This window comes from Doryrhamphus excisus, linkage group LG15, assembly GCF_037039965.1.
Source record: "Doryrhamphus excisus strain RoL-2023G ecotype Guam linkage group LG15, RoL_Dexc_Guam_v1.1, whole genome shotgun sequence".
Lineage (NCBI taxonomy): Eukaryota > Metazoa > Chordata > Actinopteri > Syngnathiformes > Syngnathidae > Doryrhamphus > Doryrhamphus excisus.
Window position 1 is genome coordinate 7,567,704 of NC_136371.1, and position 15,643 is coordinate 7,583,346.

Below are 15,643 nucleotides of genomic sequence, written 5' to 3' on the forward strand. Positions count from 1 at the left end.
TTTTTTGCATTTTTTTGGACAAGTCTTTGTTTTAGACGTGATCTATAGTAAGACTTTTTTTGGACATGATGTATAGTTAGATGATGCTGAGATGTGAGCACCAGTGGTTCATGGTGCAGGGGATCAGGATTCGATACCTAGTGAGGTCATTTTGGTATATGTACAGGTCCAGCATATATGGTAATCATCACTTCTGTTCAAACATAACAGATATTTTCCAGTTGACAGTTTTAATATTAGTATTAAGTAACGAATTCATTGTTAAATCAATACACATCTTACCTGTGCGTCAATAATACAACTACTTGTTGTATTGACTTGATGCTTTTTTCACTGCAATGTAACACAACAGTGGAGTGAGTGCGCGTGTGCGAAGTGTTGGATGACGTCACATGACAAGACTGTCGTGTTCCGACGCAACACGTCCAATGTCAAGGTGGAACGCGTCAAATGACACAGCGGCAGTGTGGACTACAAACTTGTTTTCTTGACGACGCGGTGAACTGTTCTTTTTGGAAAGGGTTAATTAAGACAGGAAATTAGATGAATTTCTATTCCATAGAAGCAAAAACATGAATATCGATCAAAGGTGTCGATCGGTTCACTCCCAGAATGATGTAAGTCAATCATACTCGTCTATTTCTGAAGTAATTTATCAGTAATATATTCACTTTTAACGTATTTAAATGTTATTAAATAATGTTTCTTAGTGTAATATGTCTGAAATAAATAAAACATTTGAGGCCCCCCATATTACATTTACCGTAATAACCTCTCAGTGTGATGCAATGAGGGTCTACATCACTGCAGCACAGCAGTACAATAATAATATGTATCTGCTAGGAGACCAGGGTTCAATTCCACCCTTGGCCATCTCTGTGTGGAGTTTGCATGTTCTCCCCGTGCATGCGTGGGTTTTCTCCGGGTACTCCGGTTTCCTCCCACATTCCAAAAACATGCTAGGATAATTGGCGACTCCAAATTGTCCATAGGTATGAATGTGAGTGTGAATGGTTGTTTGTCTATATGTGCCCTGTGATTGGCTGGCGACCAGTCCAGGGTGTACCCCGCCTCTCGCCCGAAGACAGCTGGGATAGGCTCCAGCACCCCCGCGACCCTCGTGAGGAAAAACGGTAGAAAATGAAAGAATGAATATGTATCTGATAATGTCAATCATATTATGTCATATCTTTATTGTGTGTTCATAACACATGTTTGGGTGTTTACATTCCTTATTTTCTTTACGTCAGTCCCCAATTGAACCCAAACACCTGAGATGCAGCAACTTGAACATGCCGCTACTTGCATCCGAGTTTTTCAAGAGTGAATTACAGTTACATCTGGATGGCATGACAACCGAGTAAGTACCAGAAAACAGTCCTAAAATTCATTCAACAGAAAGGTCGGACGCTAACGACTCATTTCCTTCCCCAACAGGATGTGGGACTTAATAGAATACGGTCATTTTGATCGCAATGCTTTTATGGTGCTGTTGAAAATGTGGCAAAGTATCCTGTATAAAATCTCCCAGGAAGTGCTCGTCGTTGTGGTGCCTCAGGTGGAAGAGCACGCCCAGATCATAGAGTGAGTCCAATCCTTGAAGAGAATTCTGAATTCAGTACTAATACGTTTTTTTTTTTTTTTACCCCCCCCCTTTTCAGGAAAGGTTGTGACACTCCGATTCGGGCCCTCAACTACTCGTGCGTAACGGAGGATGACATTCATGCATGCATTTGGGATTCGCTTCTGCTGGCTCTGAAGGACACGATAAACGCCAGAGACATTAAGTTGCCATGTGGAGATCAACTGCTGGAGATGGTCGCCGCGAAGGTGTCACATACGGTGAACACAGCACTGTCCAATATCTCCTCGCCGCCAACCCCTTTGCCACATCCGGACGTTCCGCACCAAGTGTCTGAGATCGGGGAAATAGCTTTACAAACTATTTCAGTACTAAAGAGTTGTTTGGAAACCATGAGGCAAGATGGCGACGCTGGATGTGAAGAGGAATGCGTGGACAGCGATTCATCGGAAGAGACAACCAACGGCTTGGTCGCTCCTCTTCCCACTCCTGTGCTAAACCGGGCGCAAAGAAATTTGAAAACTCACACGCCTGCTAAAGTGCGCACAAGGACAGAAAACATTAGCAATCGCACTCCTGCAGAAACGTGGACGAAGAAAGAAAACACTTTTTGCACCGTGTTCCTGTGGAAGCTAACGGACCATATTGCTCACTCCAACTCGAAATCAGTGCTGGAGATGGACATCGATTGGATGTTGGCGCATCTCATGAGCGCTGTGGTAGAAACACGCCCTAACCTGTTGCTCAACATCGGGGACTTCCACATTCACATCTACAAGGATCTCTGTCAGGAGTTTGGATCCAAGGAGCGTTTGTATTGCTCAATGGCACGCTGTCAACTTGTATTCGTAGAAGCTCTTGCTCGGGCAATGAGGCATCATCTCAAGGCACCAAAAAAGAGAGACTTTTTTACTAAAGTTAGGGCTTTTTTTAAGAAAAAGACAGCAAAGGTTTCTCTGGCCTATGAGCAAGGGCACATGTGGCTGCAGGCTTCTAACAACACCAAGAAGCTCTGACACAGGACCTCAACTCAGAAGTAGCTGTTGTGGCTTCTTGTGAGAAATCGAAATTACAGAAGATGTTTTTTTTTCAGTGCAGCCTGACAGGAAGTCACTTTATTGGTTCAGCAGCTGAATCCAAGATGACTTAGTGAGATCATATTTAAAACTGCTAACAATTGGAGCTGCCTGAGTGCAGGATCCATGTGATGAATTGGAACCTGCTAAGACATCCTCTGGGGAGGACCGCTCAAAGGCTAACTGTCACAGTACAGGTGTGCGGATGCGGGGCGTTGCCGCATGTCCAGGGTCAGCACTTGGGAGGGTGCCGACATGGTTCAGTCCAGTCCACTTCCTTTTACTAGGTTGCTGCAGTGTGGTACGTTTACTTTAGATACACAAAAACAAACCACACACACACATACACACGCTTTGTGGCCGAGACTGGATTGACATGGGAGAACCCAAAATGCCGCTATTCCACCTCGTCGTCCAATTCTGGTGAAAGTCCTTGTAGTCGCGTGATGATGGCGCTGTGTGTTGGTGCGTTGGTGAAAACAGTCCCCACAAACAGAGGTGTTCCTCTCAGAATGTGGCGGATAACCGTGCAGGTGCCCGACATCTCGATACGGAATCCGGAATGCCGTGGCTCCTCTTCTCCCGTTTGTCTCGCACTTGGACTTACTGGGGACGCAAAGAACTGTTGGGAAAACATGAAGATAGCAATTATGATTTATGTTCAAATAAAAACAGTTGAACAAAATGATAACTGTGAAACCATAACAACATACAATACAAACGCCATAATTGCCTGGCTCCCGTATAATAATAATAATAAATAATAATGTGGAGAATAAATAGATTACATCAAATATGAACAATGTACAGCGTAAACAGTAATTTGTATAAATAATTGAAATAATTTAGAATAAATAACGATAATTTAAACAAACAAGTGGTTAGCGCGCAGACCTCACAGCTAGGAGACCAGGGTTTAATTCCACCCTTGGCCATCTCTGTGTGGAGTTTGCATGTTCTCCCCGTGCATGCGTGGGTTTTCTCCGGGTACTCCGGTTTCCTCCCACATTCCAAAAACATGCTAGGTTAATTGGCGACTCCAAATTGTCCATAGGTATGAATGTGAGTGTGAATGGTTGTTTGTCTATATGTGCCCTGTGATTGGCTGGCGACCAGTCCAGGGTGTACCGTGCCTCTCGCCCGAAGACAGCTGGGATAGGCTCCAGCACCCCCCGCGACCCTCGTGAGGAAAAGCGGTAGAAAATGAATGAATGAATGAATAAACAAACCACTATACTGCTTAGTTAATACTGTTGCTTGTTGGCAGTTATGTAAAATATTGTTAACTGACCAAAATTACCCTTTTGATTAATTATTGGAGCACACATCAACCACCTGAATATTTTTCAATATTGGCTTCAAAATGCTTAATATCCTAACCAGCCATGATATTAGATATTAAATGTACAAGTAAATAACTCACAGCTTCTCCTGTTGCCGGGTCAATAAAGTCGGCCCAGTAGCCTGCGGTCCAGAGGGCAAAACACATCTCCTTTGCGCCGCTCACAAACTATAATGAAGGGGAAGCACAGTGAGAGTCTCTTCACACCTCTCGTATGAAAACACTGACATGAAATACAGAAAATAATACATATATAATACAAATTGTGCGATCTATGATGCATTCAAGTTCAGAGGTTCGCTGTACACCTGGAGACCTACTCTGCTGAGCAGCTGCTCTTTGTCTGGCTGCGTCTCCTCCAGCCGACCGCTTCTCTGCGAGACTGTTACAACGGTGATGGACGTGTTGGGCGCCGTCGGGAACAACAGCTCCAGGTCTGTCAGCCACAGATTTGATTGTTAGCTTCACACGGAGAATCACGGCAAGTCCAACTCCAAAAGAGTCCTCACCTTTTCTTAACAGTTCCGGGCAGGAATTAATGGAACAATCCGTGTCCGTTTGATTAAAATACTGTTCAGCTTTGTGAACCCGCTTAGATAAGGGACCCAGTTTCCCCTGAAAAACGGTTCCAAGTTTAAATAGAATTTCTGGCCCCACAAGACATTGAAATGTCTCAGAAAGGTGTGAATTCTTACCTGGAACTCATTGACAAACTGGGCCAGTATGAACTGGTGTCTCTCTGCACTGCATGGTGCCGTCAGTACATCCGGAACCACGCGGTCCCCAATAGTTTTCCTCTTTTCTTCCACGCCCTCCAGGTGGCTGTCAAAGCCAACATTACCCGGCAACTGGAAGCGTTGGTCCTGAGGGCCAAAAGGTCCCATGTTCTCATCAGGCCACACGGTCCTGGGGCCTACATGGCAGTACATGTTATTACTTGTTAGTTAACTTTCTAGTACAGGTCTGAACTTAAATACAACATTTACCCGAGTCTGCGTGTGATACAGCTATATAAGGTTCATCTGGGTTTGCAGTAGAGAAGGTTCTGACGCTGCAGACCTTCAGGGCAGCTAACATCTGCCGGGAACGGACAAGCCGGCCTCCACTACACAACACCTACAAAACGGAAGAAAGCATGATTTAAAAACCCGATTACCGGACCGTACATAACAATAACAACAAAATGCGTATGTACCAGTGGTCCTTAAAACTGGCTCAATGTATTTAGTATATCTATCGAGACGATGTACTTAAAAAGCATTTAAATCTATCATATCTAAAGATCCCAATCTCACATCGTTCCCTTAAAGTGGCCGTTTTTTGAACGAGGTCCGGCGTACAAGAGTACGTAACATGCTAGCTAACCGGATGGTAGCTAACCATGACATGGAGACGCTAGAAATGTCTCTTACTGTGCTGGGCATCACTGGCAGTCCACCTTTACCTTCTTCTTTAAAGCCACTGACCTGTTAGAAAACATTAACAAATATTAATGTAAAGCGGAACACAACCAAGCTGTTTGGGAAGTAAAAGTTAGAGCTAGCTAGCCAAGAGCTAGCCAAAGCTAGTTACAACACAATAGCTGACGCAATGTTATGATTACGGCACTAATTCACGATGGACAGAATTGTCTTTGCTTTGGATAAATAGTAGAAATAAGACAGTTTTAAGTTAATTGAAATTGTACAACTTTGAAAATTACATAATAGGTGAGTTTGTATTAAGGGAATGGTAAGGTCAATCAGCTGATCTTGCTTTGACGTTTTCTCTTTCTTTCTCTCAGAACCACGCAAGCTAAACCATAGTAGGGGTCAGAAATGCTTCTTAAAACGGTCGGAGTTTTATATTTGAACTGATATCTGATACCATAAAGTACAAATTGTTCTTACCTGTCAGATTGTACGTCATCCACTTTTCGCATAACAACTACGGTAAGCGAATAGGGACACACGCGCATGCGCTGTTTGAGCCGCGCCAAGCGTCAGTTAAAAAGTCGCCACAAGATGGCAGCAAAATGTACAAAATGTAGAAACACTGCACTATAATTTTTGCTGAAGCACAACAAATACATTTTAGTTATTTGTCCCTTTCCTGTTTTATTTTTGCTGACTAAACATGAATCTTAGGGTAATTTCAACAAGGAGCGAACAAAAGATACATTATGAGTGTACTAGCAGCAATGTGATATTTGTGAGTGTTAACCCCAAGATACACACACATCCACTGTAGTTTAGCCTCCAAACCAGAGGATGTCACTATTTTCTTCAAGTGTTTGCAAATGCTCATTAACTTTCATTCATTCATTCATTCATTTTCTACCGCTTATAAACTTAACTTATTTTTTTCTGCTTCAGAAACAAACTGTGCACCAAGTCTGGCTATGACAGCTGTGATTAAAAAAAAAAAGCTCAGAATAACGAAATATGTCCGGAGGTGCTTGCACCTGGCACTCACTGAGGGTAGTGGAGTCCAAAACGCTTGGAGCACTATCAGAGTTGCTGAACTGTGCAATTAGGCCTTCTCCCCGTTGGAAGCCTTGGGCTAGCAGTCACTAATGAGCTAGCAATGCGTATGCGTGCACTGTACAAATCATGCATATGCATCACAGGCTTCTGGGGGTCTCTTCGCAGACCGGCAGATTTTAAAAATACGACTAAATCTACTGCCACGATCGCTGTTTGGCACCTGAAAGACCCTCCTCAGCACCACTGGGGAGGTCATTGACATTCTAACAAGTAGTAGTTCCTGGGAGGATAATTACAGCACACTTTTACATGCTGCACATCATGAACGCAAGCCGACAAAGTGCTCTGAAAGCTTTTTCCCCCCCTCTCCTCGTTAACGTTAAAGGATGCAAATGTCAGTTAACTATTTTCAATCATCCTTGTAAAACATTAAAAGCATTCAAGGGTGCTGCACTTTATCTGAAGTATCTCGCTCTCCGAGTGAATCTATTGTGGCATTAAATACATTTTATTCACACATATATGGAACACTGCAGTGGACTGATGAATCAATGAATGAATGGAGTAAAATTCCCACATGCAGACTCACTCCAACATCTTGTAGAAAGTCATTCCACGAGGGCGGACGTTTGAGCTGCTTATGTAGGCGTAACGGCAACAGAAGGGTGAGAGAGCAGTAATTGAGTTATCCGACAGAAGTATGAACAAATACAATTAAATATGAATGACTTCATATTTCTATACAGCTATTCAAACTCTGAAGGTCAAAACAGAAATTCAAGGAGAATCAAATCCCCCTTCCCTTATCCGCCCGACCCTTCCTGATGACATTTCACCTCACCAGTGAGACAAATTGCACGCCATGAGCTGAAGCCTCCAAAAGAACATGACTAACTTCCATTTTCCTGTACTGCTATACCATGTGACATGTGAGAACGAGTGTGTTTGACCAAAAGCAATGCGTTGTGACATTTCTGAAGGCACGTAAAACCTTGCCACTGTCTCACATGCGCTGTCTGTTTGGATTACAGGATAGACGGGCGAAGCACTTAGAAGGCGCAAAAAAAACCCCCAAACAAACAAAAAAAAACATAAATGAAAACCACATAGTTGCAGCTTACAAACCAATATTGTGGTTTATGTCTATGAGACAGTGATTTCTTACGACTTTACCTAGCCAGTTAATAAAAGGCATTATAGTGGGGATACTTTATTCCTAATCTAATTCCTACCTTCTCAGAATAGAGGTACAAGATGTTCAATTTTTTGTACACATTTTACAGTAGAAAACAAAAACATGTTGGATTAAAGGGGACCTATTATGCTTTTTCAACTTTTCCGACACACAAATGTAGTTAGAATATATAAATGTAGAATTCTCGTGTTGAACAATACCAAAGTTTCAGATAATGAGGTTTGTACATTTGGAAGGGATCCCTGAAAGAAGTTCGGGATGGCTCAAAATGCTCGGTTTCAAAAACTGCCCCTTTGTGATGTCACAGAGAGACGGACTTTCTTATATGGTTCATAGTTAGGAAGCACTTTGGCGCAGTGGGCAAGCCCGGAGGCGGGTCATTTCGGCAGGAAGCACAAATCAAAGGAAATCCATCTGGAATAGGTGCAGATTCTGGAAGATCTAGATGGTTTTCTGTGTGGGTTATTGTGTGTAGCTGCTCTTTAGGAGTCAGCAATGCAGTGGCTCTCACTTGGTTTGGCTGCAGGACGCCCTATCACAGTTCAATAGCAAGCGGCGACCCAAATTGAAAGGGACTGTTTTATCACACGCTTCTCCAGCAGATATCAATAAGGGACATTGGATCTCTGCTATAAAGGACTTTGGACCCTGGGATGAAGAGGTGTTCAGTTGCACTGCAATTTTTTAAATTGAGTAGGGCTGCAAAATAACCCACCATGGGGCCAATAATATGGTGAGAAACACGAGTACAAAGGTAGTGTTATCATGTTAACGTCTGTTTTGTTGGAGGTTTGTGTGTGTTTTTGACCCAGTTAGTATTCTTTTAAATTACATTTTGATTCTGAAGTGTTTCCGGTGATTACAGCATTTTTTCATGTGCATTACATTTGTTTTATGGTGTTCAGATTTTTTTTGGTTTTGAATCATTTCTGAGTCAGAACGTTGGGTTTCCATACTGTGTCTTAATGCAAATGAGGTAAATGACGCAAAAAGCAGCCTGAAGCGATGCGACCAGTGTCATTACACCGTAGAAGCTTTTAATGTTATCAGACAGCTGGAGATGCTCCAATATAGACTCATAGCACATCCAGCGCCTCTGGGGCCGACTCGGCTATTCACGCTTGGATTAAATACGCCAGTATGATACCATACCGGGGGGCAAAACACCTTTCAGTACAATAATCAGCGGTCGAGGGTCAAACAACAGAGTGACAAAATGTTTAGGAAGAAAAAGCACAATATGTTATTATTATTATTATTATTATTATTCTTTAAGATAAAACAAGTTGAAGAAGTACACTTACTCCATTCTTTGGGAACAGAGGCAAGTTAGACAAGGTGAGGACAGCAGACCTCCCGCCTTCAGACCAGGACCATCACCAACCATCCACGCAGCGCTGACCTAATTTGAAGCATTATATCTTATCTGGTCACATTCCCGTCGGAAGCCTGTCTGCTCTTTTATACCCCCTGCAGCTGTTTGGGATGACAGGTGGCAGGAGCATCACCAGTCAGGTGGCATATGCAGCAATGGTAGTCTGACTTCTTTCTATAATGAATCCGGTTTTCTACTTCCAGTACAGAGTGGAAAGTGGAAATTCCTTTATTATGCGCACGACTCACACGGTAATCTTATATTGATAAGTTGGTGCTGGTGATATTAAACTAGCTTTTTAAAAAAGTCTTCCAAGGTGACCTATTTTATGTTATTATATATATTATATATATATTTTATGTCAACAACATAACATTCCTGGATCAAACTTAATAAGAACCAGCCTGATTGCCCATTTGGAATTTGCATGAACGCACCAAAGTCCCGATGGCTTGGAGACAAGGAGATCCCATCATGATCTGGGGTGCTTTTTCCTTCAAACAATGGAGCTTCAGGTTGTGCAGGGGTGTCAAATGGCAGCTTGCTATGTGGAGATTTTGCAGGGGTCATTCCAAGGACTGGGTTTTTCAACAGGACAACGCTACAGTTCACAATAACCGCCACTCTTTCGATCCATTCTGCATGGTCATCGGCACTACGCCGTCTTCGGGCCAGAGGCGGGGTACACCCTGAACTGGTCGCCTGCCAATCACAGAGCACATGTAGACAAACAACCATTCACATGGACAATTTTGTGTCCTAATTAACCTAGCATACAGCAAACCCACGGATGGCCAGACTCCACACAGAGATGCTCAAGCAGAGAACCCACATCTTGCCGATCTCCTGACTGTGTGGCTTACATACTAACCACTCGTCCACCAAGCATACGTATATTCTTACTTTCCGGACTCAAACACTGGGACGTAAACATGTATTCTTCCTGCTGGGTCCTTATTGACTCATCACAGGCGCCTTAAGGTCAAAAATTGTCTGTTTGCCCAATCAATGGCCACCTGACTGCTTTCTGTGTAATCAATAAACTAATCCGCCTTAATCTTATTCTTCTTCTTGGGCCTTACATCTTCTCCTCAATTGACAATTAGCTTTATCTCAAAATGAATCAAGTATAAAACATAATTAAATAATAATAAGAAAGCCATGACCAATGCCAGTAATGGTGATGGGATGACCTTCATTGTAGTTCAAAGGGGGGGGGGGCACTCCTTCTGATGGGAGCAGGAGATAAGCTAAAGCAAAGATGCACAAATAAAAGGCGAGGCAATTTAGCAGAGGCGACCTCAAGGTCAGATAAGCTAGAAGTGTCGCTTCCCCAAATGACCGTTCACCATCCAGACACGCACAATTCCCATTCTTCCCAGAAAGAGTACCAATGGCGGAAAGTCATATGTTGTGGATTCAGCACACCGTGATGGACAGCTCAGTGCCTCTTGAGATAAATTGGCTCGGACGGCGCATTACAAAGCCTTGCGGCACGTTTTTTAAAAGGATGGTGAAGGACAGAAAGAGGGTTTGTGGCCAAGAATGGATGCAGCATCTTGCCTACACAATATTTGAGGGTACCTGGAACCTGGTACCTGGTGACTAGCTCTATGTCTATTGTACTTGTAGATATATTTCCACCAAGCAGGAATAGAAAAACAGTCATTCCAGGCATCCATCCCGTGTTCGACCCCACCAGACTTGATAGAGCTACAGTTGGGATTCGCCAGCCGTCTTTCCCTATTTGCAGCTTGTAGCCGAGCTTCACTCAATTACCCTGCGGCTTTTTTTTTCCTGACCTTGCACACGATAGCCGTGCACGCCTCTTTTTTTTTTTTTTTTCTTTGTTTACTTTGTCACAGTTTGGTTTGGTTAATGCTTTTGGTGACATGATCAATGACATTTTTATATTATCACCATATGGGATACGGTACAGTATGTGTGTGCTTTACTTGTTGATAGCACACAAAAACAAAAACGATGAACAACTTCATGTCGACCTCCTTCTTCTTATAAAACCCTGATAAGGTGTTTAGTGAATGTTTTTTAGTTTTATTGAGAATGAGACTCGCCAGGGTTTTGTGTATAAAAATGAAACTCATCTATTGTGCAACCTCTAATACCCCTGGATGTGAACAATTCAGAATTTGACCAAAAATTTGCTAGAAAATAGCTCTTGTGTGTGTGCTTTGTTGATAGCACACACACAAAAACAATGAACAACTCCATATCGGCCTCCTTCCGCTTATAAAACCCTGATAAGGTGTTTAGTGAATGTTTTTTAGTTTTATTGAAAATGAGACTCGCCAGGGTTTTGTGTATAAAATGAAACTCATATTGTGCAACCTCTAATACCCATGGATGTGAACAATTCAGAATTTGACCAAAAATTTGCTGGAAAATAGCTCTACAGCTACGGTGGTAATTGCATATACTCATAACTCCATAACTGTGCTTTTCCAAAAAATGTTAAAGGCTGGGTTGACTGGTCTCTCTCTCTCCTCTCATCATCACTCGCCCATGACACTGAGACAACAAGCCGAGTTGACGTTTGCGCATAGTGTGCACGCCACAACCCCGACGGAGATGTGGCTTATTTTGTCATTGCATGACTGCAGAAACAACATACATAATTATGGTAGTAAATAATGAATTACGCATCCATTTCATGCAGGTGTAATGATGGTCAAGTAAGACCTGTGTTAATGTACATAATGTAGTACATAATGACCGTGGTAGTGATGCTCATATAGTAGCATCACTACCCTAAAAGGCATCGTATTCCTCGAGGAGGAAGCCACGAAACATCCAGCATTGGTTAACACATACAAACATCACTGTCCTTGTTACAGCAATTGTGTTCCATGAAGGTCAAACGCACTGGTGGAGATTCATGAAAGTAATAACATAACTTGACTTTATCTGCAGCGCTTCCAAGATTCTCGTGCGTTGGTGTCATTGTGACTGGAAAATCAGCCAGACGCTGTGATGCATTCGCCTGATGAGGCTCGGGTGCGGCTCACCATGAGCAGATGTTGCGACAAACAATAGAAAATGAATGTTGTGTCATTCCACTGCCCGTGAAATAAACACTTGCTACTTTCAATACTGTCGCCATACTACGGTATTATTAATGTGTATGTGTGTATACAATAACGTCCACAGTGATTGCCTTATTTAGGTCAACATACTCGGAAAAAACAGCCCAGGATGAGCTTTCTTCGCAGCACCTCACATTTTTCCTGTGTAAATAGCCTGAGGCTACAGCCACACTCATCATCATAAGTGACACTGTCACCATGAGCAGTGACACTCATTGCTGCATAATGAGGTACCGAGAAGCCATATTTTACACGTCAGCGATCTCCGTGTCATTCGGGGAGTATTCTGTTGTGACACTCAGCACTTCTGCAATGGCACCTGAAGGCCACAGAATCACCACTCGTGTGACACAACTAAGTACTGTTTGGGTATTGGACTATATTTGCCATCATCACAGTCAAATCCCGGGGGACTTTACCGCTGCTCACTTTCAGCTCTAATGGTTTGAACTATGGGAGGTCGGGTGGGGGGTGTGGGGGGGCAGATAGAAAAAAGAAATCTAATTAAATCAGCAAAGTGCCACCAGTGGAAGAATATTACAGAAATTCAAGGAAAAAATCAATTACAGTCATCCCTCTCCACTTTGCACTTCAAATTTTCACTCTATTTTTTAAAAAATATATGAAAAAAATCATGCTGTTTTATGGGTGAATATGCATATTGATGCAACTTTGACACATTTGGCTAAAGTAGGCATTAATTCATTCAATTATTTTCTACCGCTTATCCTCACGAGGGTCGCGGGGGTGCTGGAGCCTATCCCAGCTGTCTTGGGGCCAGAGGCGGGGTACAACCTAGACTGGTCGCCAGCCAATCACAGGGCACATATAGACAAACAACCATTCACACTCACATTCATACCTATGGACAATTTGGAGTCGCTAATTAACCTAGCATGTTTTTGGAATGTGGGAGGAAACCGGAGTACCCGGAGAAAACCCACGCATGCACGGGGAAAACATGCAAACTCCACACAGAGATGGCCGAGGTTGGGATTGGACCCTGGTCTCCTAGCTGTGAGGTCTGCGCGCTAACCACTCGACCGCCGTGCTGCCCTAAAATAGGCATTATTCATTTCATTCATTCATTCATGCATGCATTTTCTACCGCTTATCCTCACGAGGGTCGCGGGTGTGCTGGAGCCTATCCCAGCTGTCTTCGGGCGAGGTACAGCCAGCCAGAAAACCAACACATGCACGGGGAGAACATGCAAACTCCGCACAGAGATGACAGAGGGTGGAATCGAACTTCGGTCTTCTCGCTGTGAGGCCTACGTGCTAACCGCTCATCCGCCGTGCAGCCTAAAGTAGGTTTTTCATTCATAAAAATGGCTAAATGAACTAAAATACAGAAGATACATTTAAACATGACACACAAGCACCACACGTGATTGCCGGAACAACAGGCTTTTATTGCTGGTTTCAATTATCTCCCTATGCAAATATGTACTTTCATCATATATTGCTTTCTGTTATTAAGCCTGCAATTTTTTTTTAATGGTCATTAATGCACACAATTTTTTTTTTGCACAATACTGTGTTAGCTGATGTGAAACTATAGGACACGAATAAGACAGTAATGACATTTAAAGGAATCTGTATTCATATCAATGCATCAGTTCATATCAGTTATTTTCCCCATCCCTTCCGACTACGCCATTAGTGCATGCAGCAGTAACGCTCGCTATGCTACATCAGTATTCGGGGCGAGTACAGGACGTGACAGGCGGCTGTGGCGATGCGACACTCTGCAGCGACAGTTTTGTCCACACGCATCATCTCCAAGACTCCCTACGGCAGCCTGCCACCATTCCGCCTCTAACCACCTGCTCGGCAACAACACCTGCTCACATGTGGCCTCTGCGGCCACCCCAGTCACTGTGTTTATGGGTCACAACTTGACACTCGCTCATTATTTGGATTTCTGGGCTCAAAACGCTGGCAGGCTGCTGGGGTGGAGAAATTGTTTTGTTGAGTGTTCCTGACAATTGTGGCTTAAAATGTACTCAGTGGTTGGGAATCTAACATTTTGGGAATGAGACTGCAGCTGATTTGTCTTACTCAGAGAAAAATGACGCGTTTCAGCAAAAGTCAATTATTGAGTGAATACATTTTTATGACATTGTTACCTCATTCAATCCCAGACATTTTTCATGATTTTGGCTGATTTTTTAAGGCACACAGAATATTGTGTTCTAAGACTATATAGACATATATAGATATGATATACACACCAAAAGAATGATTACACTCATCTTTCATCAGAAAAAAAAGTTTGTTTTTACCTTTTTTTGTTCTTTAGTAGTAAGCAGTTGAACAGGGGTCTCAAACACGCAGCCCGCAGGCCAAATGTGGCCCGCAGGACACTAGTTTGAGGCCCCCGCCTTGATATGAAAGTTTAATGTTAGTGCGGCCCGCGCAAGTTTGATATGGATGCTGTATGGTATCATGTACCCAGAAAAAATTATTACGTTTGATTAATGTTCATGTTAAAGGTTAAATAACTGTTAATAGTTATCCTCCCTATCCGTGTGGAAGTGGTAAGTTTTTGGCTATTTAAGTTTAAAGGAAATAACTTGAAGGCTACCGTTTAGGTCGCTAGCTCTCTAGTTTGCGAGTTAGCATGTGTCTCAAGACCCTGCAGTTGTGCAATATGTTGTAAATAAAAAAGTATAAATGTGACTATAGTCGTGTTTTGTCATGTCTACAGGGCTCTAATAATGCTTTGTTCATTTTAATCTGAAAAAATAATTTGTCTACCCACCAACTATATGTGGTTTCTTAAGTTTTTATTATTATATTTATTTATTGCTGATTGATTGATTTTCTTTATTCTTGATTTGTTTATTTATTTTTCATCTTATTTTGTGTAGAAAAATAAAAATGAAGATATTTGAGAACAGTGGAATGTTTTATCAGTAGTCTTGTAGAAAATCGGAACAAAAGCAAAGTTTATTCATTTTTCTGTTTTTAATAAATGCGTTTTTTTTGTGTGTTTTTTTGGAAAAGCTGATGCGACCCAGCCTCGCCCAGACCCTAGCTCCAGTGGCCCCCCAAGTAAATTGAGTTTGAGACCCCTGCAGTAGAACATAGGAAAGTTTCAGCAAAATTACCAAAAAATGGGACAAAAAAGGCTTTTTGTGAAAAGCATAACTTTCACTTTGACACTAATTTAGCCATATATATTTATCCAAAATGTCTACTCAAACCTTGGTTGTTTTACATGAAAATAAATGTTTTTACAAATACAACACTATGAACTATTGCCGATATCGCTACCAATTTTTTTTTCTTATCAGACTACCAAGAGCTACTCATTCTGGCAACATTTATTTGAACAATATGCTTGTTTTACCGGATCATGACCAAAACGCTGATATCCTCAACTCATATTTTGTATTTCACAATGCATTAATTTTGTAGTCTTCTCACATTACTCATTGAAAACCTGAATGAGAAGCAGGTTGAGCCACCTCTGCAAGCTTTGCAATGTCAAAGGTGAAA

The 15,643-nt window shown here is 42.4% G+C and overlaps 2 protein-coding genes across 3 annotated transcripts; one reads left to right on the top strand and one right to left on the bottom strand.

Moving 5' to 3' along the window:
* The first annotated feature begins 229 nt into the window (after positions 1–229).
* LOC144894374 (uncharacterized) lies at positions 230–3,381 on the top strand. The gene is made up of 4 exons (XM_078796701.1): positions 230–617; positions 1,251–1,360; positions 1,438–1,584; positions 1,662–3,381. Exons 1-4 carry the CDS (start codon positions 573–575, stop codon positions 2,596–2,598), a joined length of 1,239 nt encoding a protein of 412 aa, XP_078652827.1. The 5' UTR covers positions 230–572; the 3' UTR covers positions 2,599–3,381.
* Positions 1,159–5,958, bottom strand: mmadhca (metabolism of cobalamin associated Da). Of its 2 annotated transcripts, XM_058050955.2 has the most exons (8): positions 5,890–5,958; positions 5,413–5,466; positions 4,987–5,116; positions 4,696–4,913; positions 4,510–4,615; positions 4,321–4,436; positions 4,082–4,168; positions 1,160–3,280 (listed from the first exon to the last, which is right to left on the bottom strand). In XM_058050955.2, exons 2-8 carry the CDS (start codon positions 5,422–5,424, stop codon positions 3,056–3,058), a joined length of 894 nt encoding a protein of 297 aa, XP_057906938.1. In that variant the 5' UTR covers positions 5,425–5,466; positions 5,890–5,958; the 3' UTR covers positions 1,160–3,055. The 2 variants fall into 2 exon arrangements, with proteins under 2 accessions (XP_078652828.1, XP_057906938.1); XM_078796702.1 differs by lacking the exon at positions 5,890–5,958 and having other exon boundaries at positions 1,159–3,280; positions 5,413–5,464.
* Positions 5,959–15,643: the final 9,685 nt, after the last annotated feature.